At 48.7% G+C, this 21,497-nt stretch overlaps 1 protein-coding gene across 1 annotated transcript in view; it reads right to left on the bottom strand.

Moving 5' to 3' along the window:
- Window positions 1–21,497, bottom strand: part of SSH1 (slingshot protein phosphatase 1) — a 66,897-nt gene that overhangs the window by 15,933 nt on the left and 29,467 nt on the right. Inside the window, 9 exon segments of the mRNA XM_001929329.5 lie at window positions 1,018–1,064; window positions 3,805–3,933; window positions 5,074–5,167; window positions 6,298–6,492; window positions 9,196–9,261; window positions 10,853–10,921; window positions 14,641–14,762; window positions 15,479–15,543; window positions 20,298–20,401. Coding sequence (XP_001929364.2) covers window positions 1,018–1,064; window positions 3,805–3,933; window positions 5,074–5,167; window positions 6,298–6,492; window positions 9,196–9,261; window positions 10,853–10,921; window positions 14,641–14,762; window positions 15,479–15,543; window positions 20,298–20,401 — 891 coding nt within the window.

Here is a 21,497-nt window from a genome sequence, read left to right as displayed (position 1 = left end):
AAAAAGCAAGACTATATCTGTCCATTATTTATGTCCTTAGGAATTGCCTTAAATCCTTTTGGAAACAAAGTAGGCTATAAATAAATAAATAGCTGGGAGGGTCTACTAACTCAGGTTCCGTAGTTCTCTAACCTTAATACTTACATTCCTGGAAGACCAAAATAATTTCAGAAGTTTGAAAATCCCTCAAATAGATTTCATTAGAGAATACTTATAAATGTTCTGAAGAAAAAAAGAAAAACCTTTAAAATTATTTATTTGTTCCCAGCAAGATAGAAAGCATTGACAGGATCACCCTACACTTTGAGATCACTTTCTGTTGAAAGAACCCATCCTAACCAGTAGTTATAAAGATATATTTTAAGATTTGTTTAGTCTTGACTTTTAAATGCAGTAATTCAAGAAGGCCATCATGTCAGACCCACAGAATGGTGATTTTGTGGCTGTGTTGTTTAAAAAAAAAAAATGTCCAGCCATCTGTTCTTGAAGGTCTAGATTTAAACATTTTGTATCCCTGCCGCTGAGTATTTCTCAGACTGAGACAGGCAGGCATATGCTTCTGGCCAGCGTGAAGTATTTAGCTCTAAGATTCCTCCAGGCTTGAAAGTGCAACCTCAGACAGAACCAGGAGTGGTATGGGGAGCAGGGTTGCTGACTGGCCCACAGGTAAGTGTGTCTGTGCTGGGACTCTGCATTGCTGCAGGGTGGTGGGGCGGTAGGAGGGGGCTCATGGCCCTATCAGCATCCAGGCTGTCCTACACCATTTGAGGGGATTAGAATCATTCTCCCTGATACACACAATCCCAGACCTCAGTAAAATCTAAAACCCGTGCATTATTCAAGAGGTGGCATTCTGAAGTGCATCTGTTTAGCTATGCCAATCAGGTCAGTGGCCACTTTGGAGACTGGGGTGTAGGCAGGGCCGGGTAGGCAGGCAGCACCAGGGCCTGGCCTCGCTGAGCTGAGGGTTTCTAAGCTGCCTGGAAGGACAAGGGAAGACGAGGGGCGCAGACTCACCCTGAGCCCTGCAGTTCCTCCAGATTGGATGCATTCCATTCAGAGCCCTGGGGGACAGAGCACACAAACCCCTGTGAGTGTCGCTCGTCAGCCTCAGAGCTGCTACGGGACGCATGGTGTGCACTAGCCCTGACGGTGACTGGTATTTCATGGGCCCCTGGCCACTTTCAGGACTGAAAGAGGTGGATAGCAAAGCAGGTTCCTGAGGAGTTTGTGGCATCACCAGGGTACGAGCGGGCCAAGGAATCCCTGCCCCCTCTCACCAGCCCTTTCCTAAGACTCAGGCAAGGTTCTGTCACAGAGGCAGTGGCCGCTGACCTCCTATGCAGAACCAGGCACTTTCACGTGCCACTGACTAGGGGAAGTACTCTAGCAATATTAAAAGGGTGCCCACCCTCTGACCTAGAATTCCACTTACAAAAAAACTACCCTGAGGAAACACCCAGAATTCACATGGAGATATAGGTGCAAGGATAGTCATGGGCATTTATAACAAGACAATGGAAACCACCCAAAGGTCCAACAAGAAGAAATCAGTAACATAGTCAACGATGGAGCCCTGTGATGGAGCTGTTGAAATAAATCATACTTTTGGAGGATATTTAATGACACAGGGAAATACCACATAATGAAAAAGAATGAACAAAACTACGTCATCAAACAGTAGGGTTCTCTCCTTTCCTTTCTCTTTCTTTTTTAAGAAGCTATAAATGCATTAAAAAAACCAAACCCAGAAGATGGAAAAATAAACATACCAAAGTGTTAACAATGATTATCTCTAGATTTGTGAAATGAAGAAAGTTTTAAATTTTCTGCTTTAGACTTACATTTCCTAACTTTCTATCACATGTTTTTGCTTTGTATTTTAAAAATGGTATTAAGAACCCACAAACCCCCCACTTCTGAGCAGGCAAAGAACACAGAAGGGAAAACAACAAAAGAAAAAAAACACAGCTTTGCTCTTAGGAAATCCAACCGACACAGAGTCCCAAAGAGCAAAAACACCCTCTTGGTTCCCCTATAAACTTCCTTTCCAGAGAGGGTGGACCTCTCCTGGCGCGGGGAATGTGGTGCTCTGACAGAGCTGGCAGCGTGTGGGCACTGGCTAGATTTTCATATTGGAGGGAGAGGCTCAAACATAAAAATTCCTTTACTATCTCTCATGGAAAAAGTGACATAAAGTACCAAACCATACCGAAAAAATAAGAAAAACCCCTGCTAAGGTCATGAGTATCCTTTTGCTGTGATCACCACCTAGTGGAGAGACAGGCCGGAGGGGCCTTTGGTTTCATGTGCACCAGGGAAGACCATCAACTGCCCGGAGAGCAGATGAGAGGCCAGGGCTGCTTTTGTGATCCAGGCTTCATACCTACACATCTATACACATTTAAATATACATATGTTAAATGTGTATACAGAACAACATATGCAAATATATTAAACATATACTACATACATATATACACATATACACGTATTTTTTTTTCTCCCTTTTAAGGCCGCACCTGCGGCATATGGAGGTTCCAGGTTAGGGGTTGAATCCGAGAGCTGCAGCTGCCGGCCTACGCCACAGCAACGCAGGATCTGAGCCACGCCTGCAACCTACACCGCAGCTCATGCCAACGCTGGATCCTCATACTACTGAGGGAGGCCAGGGATCGAACCCGAATCCTCATGGACACCATGTCCAGTTCTTAACCCGCTGAGCCACAATGGGAACTCCTATATATTTTTGTGTTTGTTTTGCTTTGTTTTTGGCTGTGCCTGTGGCATGTGGAAGTTCCCGGGCAAGGGTCAGAACCCATGTCACAGCAGCAACAACGTTGAGTCTGTAACTGCTAGGCCACCAGGGAACTACTATAGTTAATAATATTAAATGTACATTATTTAGAGAACTACTGATTATCTCCCACAGGCAGAAAACACAATTGTTCATGCCTTCCACAGCAAATACACTTCCTCGCCCTTCCCAAGGAAGTGATTTGTTTTCAAGATGGGTACCATTTGGGAATGTCTACAGAAACTGCTCTGGGTGCTTTAAATATGTATTAACTGAATCCTCATAATTATCCCCTGAGGTATAGGAAGAAGGAAAAAAGAGGCCAAAAGACTTGCTCCCGGGCATGCAGCCGGTCAGGCCAGGGAGCGGGAACCTGCCCAGTGGGTCTGGGTTCCATTACGCAGCACTGCCGCCCTGACTGTGGTCATGTGCCTTCCTCTGCAATCCCCCCACTTTGAGACCTTGCCGGTTGCCTGCTAGGGAGGGAGATTTATAGCTTTAAGAAGATCGGAGTGAGAGATGGAGGTGAAGAGAGAGCGTGAGCCTGTGGCTGCATCAGCAGGGCTCCCTCAGTGGGCTCTGGCAGCAGGGCTGAGGGCAGCCGTGCAGACAAGCAGGGAGGACAGGACACCTAGGCATCGTTCTGGGGTCAGGTGTGCATGCTCCCTTCAGTAACCAGGGTGTTTTTCAGCCTGCAGACCATTGGAGGGGGTTCCTGTGTTAGAGACTGAACGAGATAGAGGGTGGTGTGCATCTGAAGATGCAGGCCAGTTATCTCTGCCAGAGAGCTTGCAACCAACTCCCTGTGGTGCAAACATCTGGCTCGAGGGCAAACCAGTAGGCCACAGGCCAGAGACAGGGGTCAGGAGGGGAGTTCCCACAAAGTCAGGAGGGAGGCTCCTGTTACTCCAGTTCTTCCCCCACTATGACCTGCTGCGAATGCCAAACAAATCAAGGCCTGCTTCGCAGTCCCCAAGCCAGACCCTGCCGTGTGAGGCGCCTCTTACGAGATAAAGATGGTCGAAGATGAGGGAGGGCTTGTCCATCTGCCCCAAGATAAGCAGCATCTCGTTGTCGATGAATTCCTTGAATTCTTTCAAGTTACAGTTCATCTGTTTCTCTAATTCATTACGGATCTGTGGAGTGGGAAATATTAAGAAAGGGCGTTTGTTAAAAATAATAATGACACTTCCTCCAAACAAGTAAAGTCACAACATGAACTATGGCTGTTTTCAAAAAAGGTGTTTTTTTGTTTGTTTGTTTGTTTTCAGAATAAACCCCTGTGCACTCAGGCAGGCAGCACATATGCATGGGTGATGGGAATTCAGGCTACTCAGCCTCAGAGTGAATCTCCCTGGGGGCCATGTATTATGTCAAAGAAGGAACCTGACTCCCATGGGACCTTCTCTACTGAGTTGAAAACACTCACGCTTTTACGATGATCAAATCCACACTGAGAAAACCTAAAATCACTTTCACCTTGCTTTGGAAGGTATCATGATGAGATTTATTACATATTAATTCATAAAAAGATTGTGTATGGCTTTTAAAAATGGTCATTTTAACCTCTTAGATCTATGAAGCTTAAGCTGTTACTAAAATTCATTGCATCCCTTGGACAAAAAGCAACAGAACAAAGGAAGGTAGCACAATAGGACTTTTTTACAAGCACTAATTAATAGACGATATATGGCTTATTTATTTGTCTTCTGCTTTTTAGGGCCTCTCCCGCAGCATATGGAGGTTCCCAGGCTAAGGGTTGAATCAGAGCTACAGCTGCCAGCCTACACCACAGCCACAACAATGCAGGATCTGAGCCGCATCTGCGACCACAGCTCACAGCAACGCTGGATCCTTAACCCACTAAGCCAGGGGTCAAACCCCCAACCTCATGGTTCCTAGTCGGATTTGTTTCTGCTGTGCCATGACGGGAACCCCATATATACGGCATTTTTTTTTCTTTTTCGGCCTGTACCTGCGACATATGAAAGTTCCCAGACTAGGGGTTGAATCAGAGCTGCATCTGCAACCTATGCCTCAACCTGTGGCAATGCTGGATCCTCTAACCCACTGAGCGAGGCCAGGGATGGTATCTGCATCCTTATGGACACTACGTCAGGTTTATAAACCACTGAGCCACAAAAGGAACTCCCTATTCGGCTTTTTAAAATAGCAATTTCAACCCCTTAGATCTACCCAACTTCAGCTGTGCCAGGGCGATAGGACACAGGGATGCCTGTGTCCTCTGCCTGCTGAGCAGGGAAGCGCTCTCTTACTTCTTTGGATGTCACATTCTCCAGGTCCTGACTCATCATGATGCTGCGGAGTTTGGCTTTAATGAGACGCTCAGTCCTCTCCCCTTCGGTTGGCCTGGAGAGAAATCACGTTCAGGGAGGCACAGAACTGCAGGAGGCCTGCGGTTGCATTCACAGAAACACCAGCTGCTCCTTAGCTACATAGGACATGGCTTGGGCATGTTCTCAGCAAGAAGGGGAGTGGGACAGGGAAGTCCCCCAGGGGCCACTGGAGGGAACAGGAAGCCAAAGAGGCAAATGATGGTTGAGAAGTGCACTCCTCGAATGGGTCTGCAGAGCTACAGATGCAGAGCAGGATGCTGGAACCACCGTGTGACACCCCCCATGCCCCGAGGTCCTCCAGGTTCTGCAGAGGACATCACTGCACCCTCAGGCCCCAGCTGTGTCCGTCTCCCATGACCTTCTCCTTACATGGGACCAAAGTCTGTGTGTTCCCTGCAACTTGTACATGTCAGCCTGGTTCTGACCCTGGGGCCACACGGCCCAGGATAACCCTTCTTCCACATGGCACCCCTTCATAGATTCAAAGGCATACATCCTCTCCAACCCTCTCCTAACTTACTGAGGCCTCGGACACTGTGGCCTCTGGGCTCCCTCTGTCCACAGCTGTCCACATGTGGCATCCCAGAGGAACAGGACGCTCTGGGGGAGGGGGTCCTAACCAAGACAGAAGGGGAGAGCCGCTCCCTTCTCCTGGACCTAGACTTTAACTGAGTGTGGCCTTAGGCCACGTGAGTCGCAATTGCTGCCTCTGAGACAGCTGTCCTGGGCTCGGTCCTGGGCTCCAAGGAACCAGATGCTGAAATCATCACACTCTTAAGAGCAGAGGAAGAGGCTCTGAAAATTAAGTCTTTGGCAACCTGAGCAGGGGTACCAGACCTGGCCTCAGAGCCAGGAATCTGACAGAAGCCACGGAGTCGTTGCCCAGAAATGCATTCACATTTGAGTTTGTCTCTAATATCAAAAAGGGGAGCTGGTCACAGACCCTTCCCTTCACCAAAGATGCTCACAGGCTGCAGGTGAGGAGCCCCTGCTTGAGATGCTGATTCTAGGAGAGGTGGCCTCTATCCTGGGAGGATGGGGGTATGAGGCTGTGTGGATGCAGGGTCCAGGGGTTGGGGTGGGGGGCGGTAACCAAGGTTGGGGGTGGGAAGGAGACATAGGGTGGGGGAGCACTGCACTCACTTGTCCACAAACAGGGCGGGAGAGTCGGGCCGTGTGGATTCCAGGTCTTGCATGGCGTTCCACTCATTGATGCAGCTCTGCTCAGAGCCGATGCAGCTCTCATAGTAGGTGGCCCAGATGAGCGCTACACCCCCGGGGAAGTAGTTGTGCCTTCGAGCCACTTCGCAGGCCTTGTGGAGGACCTGCAGGGCAGACCTGGGGTGAGAAGGGGGAGAGGGTCAGGCCCGGGAGGCACCAGGAAGGCCGGACAAAGAGCTTAACCCAGCGCGGGGAAGGGCAGAAAGGCTGGAGACGCTCTCCACAGGTCAGCCACTGTGGGGGGACAAGGCTGCCAGGTGCCACCTACGCACTGACCCCAGAGCAGAGAACACTGGTCACCATCCGCAACAAGGAAACCCCCCAAACTCCCTAACTCTCCCAGTCAGGCAGGTTCCCAGGTCACTGTACATCTACCGCTAAGGTCCCAGGAACAGGGACTCAGTTCTGAGGCTATGGTTACCTTGAACATGGGAACCGCGATTCAGCCCAGCAGCTGGATGGAGAAGTCTTCAACACGCGGCAGAGATATCTGACCGCGTCCTCAGTGACTTAATTTCTAGCTCCCTCCCTTCAATGTTATAATAACTCAGATGCTTAGCTTAGTTTCAAGAACTCATTTTAATACAGGAACTAACTAAAGCAGAGGTCTAGGAAGGCAGAGTCAGGCAGGAGAAAGAGTAATGAAAATATATGTGGTCACAGTCAAATTACTTATCCTTTTCTGACTTCTTTTTACAAAAATATGGGCTGAGTATTTCTTGGCAACTGGGGTGAGTCAGTTGTCAGTGAAGGGCGAGAACAGCTCAACAACGGTGTAAAAACCACTGTGACCCCCTTCACTTTGCCGGGGTGTCCACAGCTGTCCTACCTCTAGGCTGGTGGAGGGGAGAAGCCTGAGCTGAATATTTACTAAACCGAGTTCTGGTCCTGAAGTTCTGGAAAACCACGTGGGCCTATTTTTCACTTGCCTATAAAGGAGGAGAGAACGAATTGTCCAGGGTCACAGAAGAATGTGTGGGACACTGAGAGGATGAGGAATTTGTGACTGGCTCCCCCCAAATGAGCCCAGATTGTCACCAGGAAGAGAGCAGGTAAATATGAAGCAACAATATGAACTTGTGGCCTGCGGGAGAATCCCGCGTGACTCCCACTGTCCTGGAGAAAAGAGGAAAGACTGAAATGCTGGGCAGAATTCTTCTCATCAGATGCCCCCAGCTTTCCCTGGAGTCTTTTCCAGCTTATTCCAGGAGACTGTTGTGTTGAGCCTGCTGTATAAGTGGTCTGTGCAGCCCTTCTAGGGGAGGCTCTAGGATGTGTGATGGGTTCAGAAAGGCCTGGAAGCTGACATATTTCACCTAGAGCTACCTCACCCCTGCCCCAGCGACCCCACCCAGGCCCTTGCACCCTGCAGTGGGTACCCCAGGGCCCAGCACCCGCCCCTCAGTATCACATATGACTCCGCTCCTGCGTTTCAGAGTCAGAGTCAGTGTCAGTGATCACTCTGACTCTCCTCCTTCTCTCAACAGACTTTCAACTCCACCAGGACAGGAATCATGTCCATTTTACGCCTCCTCAGATGCTCAGTGCTTAGCACAGTGCTGTCACCTTCGTGGAGCAAGGTGAGTGCCCGCTGTGTGCCAGCAACAAGGAGTAAGTTTACCTATGCTAGAATGATACTGTCAGCAGGGATGGCAGAAGTGTAAAAACAACATACCTTCAACAAGAGCAAACCAAACAACCCAATTAGGAGCTGGCCAAAGAGCCTGAATAGACATTTCTCTAAAGAAGAGATATGAACGGCCAATAAGCACATGAAAAGATGCTCAGGGCTAATTAATTAGAGAATGAAAACCAAAACTGTGAGATACCAATTCATATGCACGAGGATAGCTATTATGAAATCAAAAATCAAAGAAGCATAAGCGTTCACTAGAATGTGGAGAAACTGGAACCTGGGGCATTGCTGGCGGGAATGTGCAGCTGCTATGGAAAGCAGTTGGCTGGTTCCTCAAGCTAGACACAGAATTATCACATGATCTACAAATTCCACTTCTAGGTATATTCCCCCAAAAGAACTGAAAGCACAGACAGAAACAGATAATTTGTCCACCAATGTTCAGAACAGCTCTATTTACAGTCGCCAGAAGGTGGAAATAACCCAAATGTCCATCAAGAGATGAATGGATAAACACAAGTAGAAAAACCCTATAATGAATTTAGTGTTCAGCCTTAAAAAGGAATGAAGTCCACAACATGGATGAACCTTGAAAGCATTATGCTCAGTGAAAAAAACCAGACACAGAAGGACAAATACTGTATGAGCCCACTTACACGAGGGACCTAGAAGTAAATCCACAGAGAGGAGAAGAGAGTTTAGGGGCTCAGGGAGGGGATCCTGGGGGTTACTGTTTGATGAGTAGAGAGCGTCTGTTTGGAAGGATGAAACAGTTCTGGAAATGGACAGCAGTGATGAACATACAGCATTATGAATGTATTTCATGTCAACGAACTGTACCCTTAAAGATGCTTAAAAGAATTTCCCTTGCGGCCTACAATGTAACGATGCGGCGTTGTCACTGCTATGGCTCTGGTTCAATCTCTGGCCCTGGAACTTCCACATGCTGTGGGTGCGGCCAAGCAATTTAAAAAATATGCACACACACATATACATGTGTGTACTTATGTGTATAAGCATATACATGTATATGCTTAAATGGTAAATTTTGTTATGTGTATTTTGTCACATTCAGGAAATAAATGCACCTAAGTGTGCTTCTAAGTAGACAGGGGTTTTTCTGTTCATGCTGCCAGCTAGAAAAACATTTCAGAGGAGTTAAAAGTCCCTAAAACCACACTTACCACATGGCCTGGACAGACACGGGCTTGAAGACATGCATCCTTCCTGCTGTGCTGACGCTGAATCCACTGAGAATGAAAAAACAAAAGACATCATGGCAAGAAGTCAGACCTTCTGACCACATCACTGCCAGACTGGGGGGTCACCCACCGTGGACACCCTGAGCACAAGTGTGTGTCACACTGTCTGACAAGGGGACTCCAGAGGCAAGGACAAAAGAAAAAAAAGGGGGGTTCTCAAACCTGTACTGGAGGACTTGTTTCTAACCCAGCAACACAAAGTCAGCTCCAAACTGAAAGCCCAGCAAAGGATGGCAGGCAACAATGGCAATGAACACCATCCTGTTTTATTTATTTTTTGAATTTTATTTTAGGGCTGCATCAGCAGCACATGAAGTTCCCAGGCTAGGGGTCAAATTGGAGTTGCAGCCACTGGCCTATACCACAGCCACAGCAACACCAAATCCGAGCCACATCTGCGACCTACACCACAGCTCGGGGCGATGCCGGATCCTTAACCCACTGAGCGAGGCCAGGGATCAAACCCACATCCTCACGGATACCATGTTGGGTTCTCAACCCACTGAGACGCAATGGGAAATCTCACCATCTCGTTTTACTTTCCTGCACTGTCCCACCCCATTCGCTGCTTTCTGCCCCACAAATTCCATCTTTTTTTTTTTTCAAAGTTGCATACAAAACAGTAACGGAAGACAAAAGTTTAAAGGGAAAAATGTAGCTATAATCCCATGTCTTCAATAGAGCTAATTTTTTTTTTTTTTTGGTCTTTTTGCCATTTCTTTGGGCCGCTCCTGTGGCATATGGAGGTTCCCAGGCTAGGGTCCAATCGGAGCTGTAGCCACCGGCCTACGCCAGAGCCACAGCAATGCGGGATCCAAGCCGCGTCTGCAACCTACACCACAGCTCACGGCAACGCCGGATCGTTAACCCACTGAGCAAGGGCAGGGACCGAACCCACAACCTCATGGTTCCTAGTCGGATTTGTTAACCACTGCGCCACGATGGGAACTCCAACAGAGCTAATTTTAATTTTCCCTCCCACTTCTAGCCACAAGGCACCATCACTTCTACTGCTGGGATCGCACCTAGTGACAACTTCCTATCCTGCTTCTTTCCACTCATGGCAGTATCCAAGTACATCCCCCAGAATCCGGATGGCCCTCAGCCCTGCCCTGCCCGCCCAGGGCCGGCTGCACGACCCCTCCTCTGCAGTCCTCCAAGCGGCACTGGAAACACTGCTATACTAATATCTCCCCTGCAGCCCTCAAAGACTGAGCTCCTGCTGTGTCGTGTTCACCGTGAACTTACAGGGACCAGTCCCACGGAGGACACCGGGCCAGTATTCAATTAACAAACCAAGGAGAATGAAGGAACTTCCATTGATTGCTGTTCCCGAATTGCATACAGCAGCAGCAGATCTCCCATAAAACGCTTCCACTGATACCTCATGACCCAAACTCCCTTCTGTCATGCCCCAGATGTGCCCTGCCTTGTGGGGTTCACGAGAGAGCAGTATTACGTCTCCTGATGTGATGAATGTGTCACACATGGGATTCTGTAAATGATCATCCATTGCTGCCCAAGGTGACTCATGTTTCAAAGTCTGCAGTGACAGAAGCCGTCAAAGAGCTCCCCTTACCCGTCTCCATCCAGGTGGATTTTTGTGTCGCTCCACAGTCGGAGAACCATCCCGATGGTACAGCTTTTACTGCATGGGAGGGAGGAGAAGAGTCAGGGTCCTTGCTGGTTGGGGCTGTCCAGCCCATTGGAGGCCACCATCTGACCTGGGCTGGCTGCCTGGGTATGTATTTGGGAGACACTCTAGAGCTGTCTGGAGGGATGGCACACCATTGAATTCCAGAGGACATGGGTCTGGGATGGCCAGGGACCCGGCTTAGAGACAATCACAGGAGACTCAGACCCCAGCATTCTGGTGTGGATCCAAGTCTCGATGTAGCTCCTGGGGGCCAGGAGCAAGCAGCTGACCACATGCCCACACTGCAGCGGGGGTGAAGCCACTGACAGGTGGCACACTCCTGGCCTGAGGCCATATGCAGTCCAGGGGACACAGCAGCGCCACCCCTTGCCACCTGCTTTGGGGTGACGGGGGAGGGGAGAGTGCTAACACCATGACTGGCCTTCATTTCTGGACCTTTTGTGTACCTGCCATTTTAAAAACCAGCTTAATCTACTTTCGTTTTGCCCATCCTAACAGTGAAGTGATACCTGAAGGCTTTAAGAGAACGTGCTGCTGGAAATCGCAGAGGGAAAGAAAGGGCTTGGTCAGAGGGTCTCCCTGGCTCATTATGAAAATTCTTCAGGCATTTGAGAAAGGGTCGCCTTGTCAGAAATGGCCCTCATTGCCAAGTCAGCTCCAACCACCTCCTGGGATCTTGAGCAGACATCTCTGTTACCACCTACAGCCCCCCTCCAGGGAGCAGTTACACACACACACACACACAACTGTGCAGGTGGGCAGCTCTGGGCCTCACAGAACTTGCTCTTCCTCCAGGGCAATGGCAGCCCTGGGGGATCTTTCCGCTTTCTGCTTCTGTATCTGTGGGGAAGGTGGTTCCAAGCCCTTTGGGTCAAGTTCGGCTAAGCCTTCTTCTTCTTCTTTTTTTGGTCTTAGGGCTGCACTCGAGGCATATGGAGGTTCCCAGGCTAGGGGTCTAATCGGAGCTGTAGCTGCCAGCCTACACCACAGCCACAGCAACACAGGATTTGAGTTGCGTGTGCGACCTATAGCACAGTTCATGGCAATGTCAGATCCTTAACACTGAGCAAGATCAGGGATCGAACCTCATCCTCATGAATGCTAGTCAGATTCGTTTCCATTGAGCCACGACGGGAACTCCCCAGCTAAGCCTTTTGTGTTGGGCAAACTCTCCAGTCCCACCATGCGGTCCCACCCATTCTTTTTGGGGGGTTGCTTCGTGCAATGGCTTGATGTGGGATCTTAGTTCCCAGACCAGGTACTGAACCCAGGTCGCAGCACTGAAAGCACTGAGTTCTAACCACTAGACTACCAGGGAACTCCTCAGTCCCACCCATTCTTGATGGGATAATTATATTTCCCTTGTAGAGCTGCAAAATAAAAGTTACATTGAGATTCAAGAGTTCCTGGGGTTACTTGGCTGTGTCTGTGCTGGAAAGAGGCAAGGATAGGGCTCCTTGGAACAAGACCCATGTGCAGGAAGCCCAGGGCTGATGGCGCCCCAGAAACTCACCCCCTTTCAGCACCGATGACCCATGCCAGGTACTGGTAACAAGGACAGAAAATAGCAGAGAGCTACAAGGACCCCAGGCTCGGGAGCCAAAGCCCAGGCCCAGGCCAGGCAGAGGTGAAACTGTCCTTATGGAACCAGGGCGGCATCTAAACTGGCCTCTGTTAAGTGCAGAGATGGGGAACAGCCTGTGAGAGCTCTACGCAGGGGGCAGAAGCCCGCAGAAGGCCTCCACTCAGGCTCTCAGCCTGGAGTCAAAAGGGCAGGTCAGGGGCCAGGACACGACTGTACCAAGCCTGCCCATTCCATCACGTCCCCACATCTGTCATTTCTGTGAGTCCACCTGCCCTGCAGCGAGTGACAGTAACGTCTCTAGAGTCAAGGAGGGCCCGTGGTTTACATACGTGGGAAGCAGGGACAGGACACAAGTCAGGGAAAGCAGGCCTTTTTAGAGGAAGCACGACCTCGAAGGAGGAAGCAGGTGGGGGCACCTCTAGGGAAGGACACAGTCCCCCATCCCTGTGCGGGGGCCTGAGGTGCAGGCGGAGAAGAGGCCTATCCTTCACAGACTGCAAAATACTAACAAGTGGAGGGTGGTGGGCCTGCTGGTGGTCCCTGAGGTGCTCCCGAAAGTAGAACAAACATAACCCAAGATGGACCTGCAGGGTGGTTGCTCAGGTCTCCTGAGCAAGCAAGTGTACATGTGACTCTGAGAAGCCGTGGCCACCATCATTCCCACCCCAAACTTGGTCCTAACACTGCATCTGGACTCCTTCCCCTTGGGGAAGTCCCTCTGGGGAGAACCTTACCTCTCGCTCTTTTTTATTTGAATAAGGAAACAAAATCTCATGGCAGGAACTTAGAAAAACAGATGTATCAGGCTTCCAGCAGGCCAAAGGCTTCTGTAAGGACCAGGGCTTGTTTTCAAGCTGGGGATGGATAAAAGTGCCCATTTCCCTGCCCTGCAGGCCCAGCGTGGAGGACACTGCATCTGGCCCCCACTGGGAAGGTCCGTGGGCTCCCACTCGCCCTCTGCAGCCCTGTGACCCACCTGCCCAATCCCAGGAGACCCCCACTGGCCTATATGGGGCTGGCGCCTGCCCACGCTCTCAGAAGGCTCCTATGTGCTGGGGAGGAGGTTATAAAAGAAATGCCCTCCTTCTGAGTTCATCTACTTGTAACAAGCAACGATGTCTTGGTCACAAATGGGGACCAACAGCAGTCCTCTCACAGGAGCAAGAGACTGCACAGTCCCTACGCCATTCACTGCCTCCTTGGCTTTTGTTTTCTGCTATCAATTCTGCCAGAAATGCTCTTCCAATGCCCCCCCTGCTCTGCCGCACCCCCCTAACTCGCCCGTTGTACGCTCCTGAAGGCCTCTGGCACTCCCCCCAAGCCCGCCTCTCCTGGGCTCCCCTGGCCACCCTGCATTTCTCCTCCACTGGGCCGGTCACCCCAGCTTCTGGTGACAGCTCTCTCCTTCCCTGAATGGTGGGCACTGCTGCGTCTTTGCTTACCTGGGCCAAGCCTATTGCCTCACACATGGGAGAATGCAGATAAAAGGTCTGGTTCATGAATGAGAAGATTCATGAATGATGAAAAAAGGGAGTCTTAATCCAGTTTTAACAGATTCAGGTCCTGCACTGATCTCATGCACATCAGCTTATCCGAGAGGTAAGAAGAGTGGCTCACCTTCATTTCACACACTAATAGGGTCTAGGATATAACTATCTTGGCCTCCAGTTATTGGAAAACTTCCAAACCTCTCTTCCAGCCTGTGACCAGGTGCTTGGGAATCCATGGGACATTAGCAATGCCGAACAATCACGTACTTCTAGACGGGACTGTTGGCCTGGAAGGCATCCTCCCTGCTGACTCCAGCTTGTCCTGGGGGGTTCATCACTGCAGTCACCTCCTTCAGGAAGCCCCCCTGGTTACAGTGACCTCTTCTAGGGCACCCCTGATAGGACCCAGGGTTAAATCTCTAAGCACAGTGTAGACCCGGGGCTCTCTGAGAGCAGAGGCTAGATCTGGACCAGAACTTGGCACACAAGAGCTGAAGTTGGGTGCCCTGTCTTTCCCAGCACCTGACCACCCATCACCCACCATCACCCCCATGGGTGGGGGACCCTGAAAACCTTTTTCTGGAAGCAACCCCTGTCCACCTGACAGAAGGGAACCACTGTCCTATCAGACTCACCTCTCCTTACTGGAGAAGTCGACTCCCAGCAGGATGCTCTCCTCGGTGTCCTGGCGCCCGCTGCTGTCCACCACCACCATGTAGCGGACCCGCTCCGCCCAGGCACTCTCCAAGCGCACAGCCTACACAGGCAGAGCTGCTGTCACTGGCCTGCCTTCCTGGACAGTGGCCCCTTCTTTCACTGATCTGAGACCAAAGGCTTTTGTTTTATTTTCCCCCGTAAGTTTTGGAATTAAGATGAAATTCTTTTTTTTCTTTTTCTTTTTTGGGCTGTACCTGCAGCACACAGAAGTTCCCAAGCTGGGGGTCAAATTGGAGCTGTAGCTGCAGGCCTATACCACAGCCACAGCAACACAGGATGCAAGCCGCATCTGCAACCTATACCACACCTTGCAGCAACCCTGGATCCTAAACCTACTAATCGAGGCCAGGGATCTAACCTGTATCCTCAGGGACACTATGTCGGGTTCTTAACCTGCTGAGCCATAATGGGAACTCCAAGATGAAATTCTAAAGTCACATTTATACCCCTGGCATGAGGGACAGTGCCCAGCTCAGAGGAGAGCCTCTGAAGTTTATTAAACAAGTGAATGAATAAAATCCAGGGAACAATGATTCTGACTTAGCATAGCTTGACCCTGAGACCTAATACACCCTCCCGCTGCACCTTCTGGGCACTGAGGAGCAGACTTGGCCTTGGCTTTTGTGAACAGTTCGGGAGAATCTGCTCTAACATAAAAGCCCCCACGCTTACCTGCCCCGCCCCTGGGCTTATGAGTAATTCCCTACCAAATTTCACAATTAAAAATTAAAACTTGCCACTCTCGTCTCTTCTTACCAGCTTGATTCTATCTTCACAACGCAGAAGGTTGATCATTACTTGAAGATGTTGAGGCAAGTCCCCTGTTGGACCAATGAAGAAAGTTTAAAAAAGGTCGTAAACATTCTAGGCAGATACCCAGAAGCAGCTGATTGTGAGGGTCTGCAAGAAGGCTTAGATTTCCCTTTGTCCACTCCTGGATATTGAATGATGAGGATGTGTGAGAGAGAGTTTATTGCCAGGTTTTTTTTTTTTTTTTTTTTTTTACGGCTACAACCCAGGCATATGGAAGTTCCCAGGCTAGGAGTCAAATCGGAGCTGCAGCTGCTGGCCTACTCTACAGCTACAACAATGCCAGATCCAAGTCACTCATGGCAACACGGGATCCTTAATTCACTGGGCGAGGCCAGGGGTTGAAGTCACATCCTCATGAGAACCCTCACTACGTTGGGTTCTTAACCCACTGAGCCACAACAGGAACCCTCTATTGCCAGATTATTTATCTGTTTATTTTTGTCTTTCTAGGGCGGCCCTAAAAAGACAAAAAAAAAACCAAAAAAACAAAATGCAGTCTTTTGTTTGTTCATCTCCCCTTGGTTATTTAAAATAGGCAGTAATCCAGAGTCGGCTTTTTAAAAATTATTTATTTATTTATTTACTCAAGGGCCGTGCCCGAGGCATATGGAGATTCCCAGGCTAGGGGTTCAACTGGAGCTGTAGCTGCCGGCCTACACCACAGCCACAACAACACCAGATCCAAGCCGAGTCTGTGAACTCTACCACAGCTCATGGCAACTCCAGATCTTTAACCCACTGAGCAAGGATGTGTCCTCATGGATGCTAGTCAGATTTATTTCTGCTGAGCTATAACAGGAACTCCCAGAGTTAGCTTTTGAACATCTCTGAGTGGCCCCAGGGTCTGAGGGGTGTCTCTGGGATGGTGGCGGGGGGCAAGTTCTTTGAGGTGGTGGTCTCCATAGCCACGCAGGGTCAAACTCACGGAAGAAGGCTGTGTGTCCAGGCAGAGGGGCCCCCATAACTGAGCTTCGTGGCTAGTAAGCAGCAACGGTGGCTCTAAGGCCACTTTTCCCCTAGCTTGCATGTATTTCAGAAATGTCTGCATGGGGTTCTTTCTGAAGAAATGGTTCATTTTTGAAGGTACTGATCTTGAAGGCAGTGCAAGGAATAACTTACAGAAAATGTATATTCATTTCAACTTGTGCAACTCCCCAAAGAAAGATTATCTTAAAAAAAAAATTATCACAATTAGAACCCAGAGGGATCAGGAGTTTCTGATTTGGCTCAGCAGGTTAAGAACCCAACTAGTATGCATGAGGATGAGGGTTTGATCCCTGGCCTCGCTCAGTGGGTTAGAGATCTGGCGTTGCCATGAGCTGTGGTATAGGTCGCAGTCGATGCCGAGATCCTGAGTTGCTGTGACTGTGGCGTAGGCTGGCAGCTGCATCTCTGATTGGACTCCTAGCCTGGGAACTTCCATATGCTGCAGGTGTGGCCTTAAAAAGAAAAAAAAATGGACCCACAGGGATCAATCCACTGAATGTGTTCTTTTTGCAAAAGCATCTTTTTTTTTGGCTGCGTCTATGGCACAAATAAGTTCCCAGGCCAGGGATCGAACCTGAGCCACAGCAGTGAAAACGCAGAATCCTTAACCACTAGGCCACCAGGGAACTCCTAAAAGCATCATTTAATTTTAGAGGAGATTGCTACATGATGCCCAAATAGCACTCTCTGCCGCAGAGAGGAACCAGGTGATTAGAAACCTGCCCCCTTGTTGGTTCTCTCCATTGCAGGAGCCCACCGTGTGAAATACCTTACCTGGCGCCATGTCCTATAAGGAACAACCTGGAGGTAATGGTCCCTATTCCCTTCTTCTACCCAACGGTCCCCTCACCTATCGTGTCACCAATGTCAGGATGGCACACAACCACCACAGCTGGTTCTTGGCTTGCCTAGGCCCCCCACCAGCCACTCCGAGTCACAGAAGCACACAGATGAGAGCAGAAACCAGCCCCTCAACTGATGAGTGGCTCGGGGACAGGGACGTTTTCCCACACAGAGTTCTTTCAGTGGAACTGTCTGCTGCAATGTGGAATTACTGACAGAGAGAAATCCCAACCCTGGCCTGGCAGCCGCACACAGTTTCTGTATGTGGAAGGGTTCAGTAAGCATTTGCAAAAAGAAAAAAAAAAAAAAAAAAAAAAAAAAAAAAAGCAGAGCCTAAAAGTATAGGGAGTCTCAGCTTGACTGGACACTGACATGAGCTGAATTACTTAAACGTGGACAGAGTTAATCTTCAACTGCACTCAGCTCTGCATGGCGATGGCTTAGGGGGACTGTGGGCTATCCTGGGGACTTGCCATAACATCTGTGTCTACCCCAGGGTCAGTTCCTGAGCATCCAGGGATGGTTGGTGGCCCCCCAGCTTTCTGAGCTCACAGGCCATCCCAGTCCCAGAGAAGAGCCGACGCACCAGGTTTCCTCCCTACTCTTGCATGTTCCAGAGGTGAGTGAACTTGACTTAGGGTTTTTACAAAAAGGTTCTGCGGTCACTCCCCCAAGTTCGCACACGATGTGAGAATATGTTATGAATCAGAGGAAAGAGACACTTCATACTTAGTGAACAAAGCTGAGCACTGGCTTTGTTGTATGTGTTATGGTTAAGACAGGAACATCGGCACATTCGCAACAGGGAAGAACCATCAGTAAGAAGAAAGAAAGTTCTGTTTATAGTTTTCTTGGATGAGAAGTCACTGTAGCAATAATTACAGCTACTGCACAGCTGAGTACCTACAAGAAGGTAAGTATGTTACATGCATAAATTTCATTATTTACTTTGTCTTTTTAAGGCCACACCTGCAGCATATGGAAATTACCAGGCTGGGGGTTGAATTGGGGCTGCAGCTGCAGGCCTGCACCACAGCCACAGCAATTCTAAATCTGAGCCATGTTTGCAACCTACACCACAGCGCACGGCAACGCTGGATCCTTAACCCACTGAGCGGGGCCAGGGATTGAACTGGCATCCTCATGGATACTAGTCAGGTTCGTTACAGCTGAGCCACAACTCCTGGGAACTCCCTATTTTATTTTCTATTTTTTGGCTGCACCTGAGGCACACAGAAGTTCCCAGGCCAGGGACAGAACCCATGCCACAGCAATGACCTAAGCCACAGCAGTGATAACACTTAACTCACTGAGCCACTTGGGAACTCTCATGCACTAATTTTAAATTCTGCATCACATGAGGTACTGGAATTTGACGTCTATTGTAAAGATTAGGAAACGGGGGCTCAGAAGTTGACCTTGAATGTTCTGTACAGTTGGAGAACTGGATCAGAAACCAGGTCTGTCTGGCTCCAAAGCAAATATTCTTTTCACAAAACACACTGCCTTCCTTGTGCAGGATGATTATTTTCTTGGCTTAAAATAGAACTAAATCTTGATTATAAATATCAGTATGTGAAAATATTGATTGAGTCCTAGTGTTTGCTATAAAGTTTAAGATGGGAAACTCTAACCTAGGCACTCAGATCAAGAATGAGGCTGGATGATCTGAGGTTAGACAAACAAGATGATCAAAGCAAGAAAAAAACTGGTCCCAACTGCCGGCTACTTTGACCTGTTGTTGTCCTGAGAGTCAGAGGCCCTTCCAGCTCCTATCAGACATATGCTGTCTATCCAAGAAGTGCCTGGAGAGGTTCCCCACCAACTACAAAGATTCACTTGTATGCAAATGTTTTCTAAATTCCTCTCTCCAAGCTGCCTTGAGTTTCAGAGTCAAGTCACCAAAGAAAACTAGTCTTATTACTTTTTGGAGGCATTTCTTATTTGCTTGCTTTTGGACCTCAATCAATACTCGGTTTGACCCCTACTTTATCACTTCTACTTCCAAAAAACAAATGCACCATGAAAGAATAAAGACTTCCCACCCCAGTACATGTCCAAGGCTTGTAAAGTAATTCCCCAAATGAGAATTTTCCAAACACTACGAGAAAAGACAGACTAGGTACACAGCCCCTGAGGTGGTTATTTTCAGGGGGAGAATATCTGGCTATAAGGTATTCTGGTAGATTTGTTAAAAAGTCTTACTGGGAGTTCCCCTTGTGGCTTAGCAGTAACAAACCCGGCTAGTATCCATGAGGATGCGGGTTTGATCCCCAGCCCTGTTAAGTGGGTTAAGGATCCCAGCGTTGCCATGAGCCGTGGTGTAGGTCAAACATGTGGCTTGGATCCCACATTGCTGTGGCTGTGGTGCAAGCCAGCAACTAAGCTCCGATTTGACCCCTAGCCTGGAAACTTCCATATGCCACAGGTGAAGCCCTAAAAAAACAAACAGCAACAACAACAAAAAGTTATACTGTAACTTAAAATCTGCAGTTAACTGATAGACTGATAGGAAATCTTTACAGCCAAACAGAAGGCTGCTGATCTTCTCACACAGACACATGTGGTCAAAGGGTCACAAGCTCCCAGTGCTTCTGTAAAACGTGCATGACCTGAAAAGAGCCTCTAGGGAGCTCCCTGATGGACTGACAAGTTAAGGATTGGCATTGTCACTGTTGCAGCTTGGGCTGCTGCTGTGGTACAAGTTCAATCCCTGGCCCAGGAACTTTCACATGCTGCAGGTACAGCCAAAAAATAAATAATATAAATAAAAATAAAAAAGAGTATTTACCTGCACCTGTCATTATAAACCTGTGTTCTGCTATTTCTCTGGCCTTGAAAACCAACAATGTGCTCACCCCCAGTAATGGAGGGTTTCTCTGTTGCACAGAAAATAAGTCCCGGGGTAAGAGCATCAATTTAGACCCATCACCTGCATGCTTGTGGGGATGCTGGAGACTTCGCTGGCCTTGAGGGCTGCTTCCCTGTTGTAAGAAGAGGGCTGCTCCTTTCACCATGAAAAAGCTCTCACTTACGCTGGGGAGAAAAAGACCAGAGCACAGTTAGGTTGGAATTCACAGAGGAAAAGCTGGAGAGTGGTGTGTAAAAGGCAAATGAGGTGACACAGCTCTTACAGTCATTTCACATCATACCACCTCCCCCCACCCCCGACCCCAAACCTTTGCTGCAGAGTTTATGTGATAAAATGATGCTTCGGCTAAAATACACACGGTTCTGTGGGCTCCTCCAGAGCTAAGAGCCCTTTCCTGCAGGATACTGTAAAGGGGCTGCACGGGATACATCTTCTAAAAACAGAGACCAACTCTCTGACGAGGAGAGGCTGGTTCCCTCTGTGAACTTTTCATACTCTTGCTATTCATCTTTGTTTCTAACTCTCTGAACTTTTAACAACCTCACTGTTTCTTAGTGTCTTCCCTTCACAGAATCCAAGGAAGATGAAATCATACTTTCACTATTTGCAGCTTAAGAAAAATGGGTGGCCACTGATCAATTTAACTTAGTCAAGGTTGCTGCATCCACTATTCCTAGAGAAAACCTCACATTGAACCAATGAACCTTTTTTTTTTTTTTTTTTTTTTTTTTTGTCTTTTTGCTATTTCTTTGGGCCGCTCCCGCGGCATGTGGACGTTCCCAGGCTAGGGGTCGAATCGGAGCTGCAGCCACCAGCCTACGCCAGAGCCACAGCAACGCAGGATCCGAGCCGCGTCTGCGACCTACACCACAGCTCAAGGCAACGCCGGATCGTTAACCCACAGAGCAAGGGCAGGGATCGAACCCGCAACCTCATGGTTCCTACTTGGATTCGTTAACCACTGCGCCACGACGGGAACTCCGAACCAATGAATCTTTTGTCTTTGTTATCTTAAGAAGCAATAACATTTACATTCAGCCTATAATTTAAAAAATTACAATAAAAGTTTCACTTTCACAATTTGGTCATAAAAAAATCTTCAGCAGAAATTAAGACTATAAACTTGACTGACTGTATTAGTTATTAATTACTGCCAATTATTTACAAACACCATCAACTCTGAAAACTACATATAAGAGACACCAAAATTATTAGCGGTGTTTTTGCAGGGGGTGGAGGGGTGTACCACCTATGATTTTC

Source organism: Sus scrofa, chromosome 14 (genome assembly GCF_000003025.6).
Source record: "Sus scrofa isolate TJ Tabasco breed Duroc chromosome 14, Sscrofa11.1, whole genome shotgun sequence".
Taxonomy (NCBI): domain Eukaryota; kingdom Metazoa; phylum Chordata; class Mammalia; order Artiodactyla; family Suidae; genus Sus; species Sus scrofa.
Note: the sequence above shows the minus strand (reverse complement) of the source record. Positions and strands in the feature narration are given on the sequence as shown.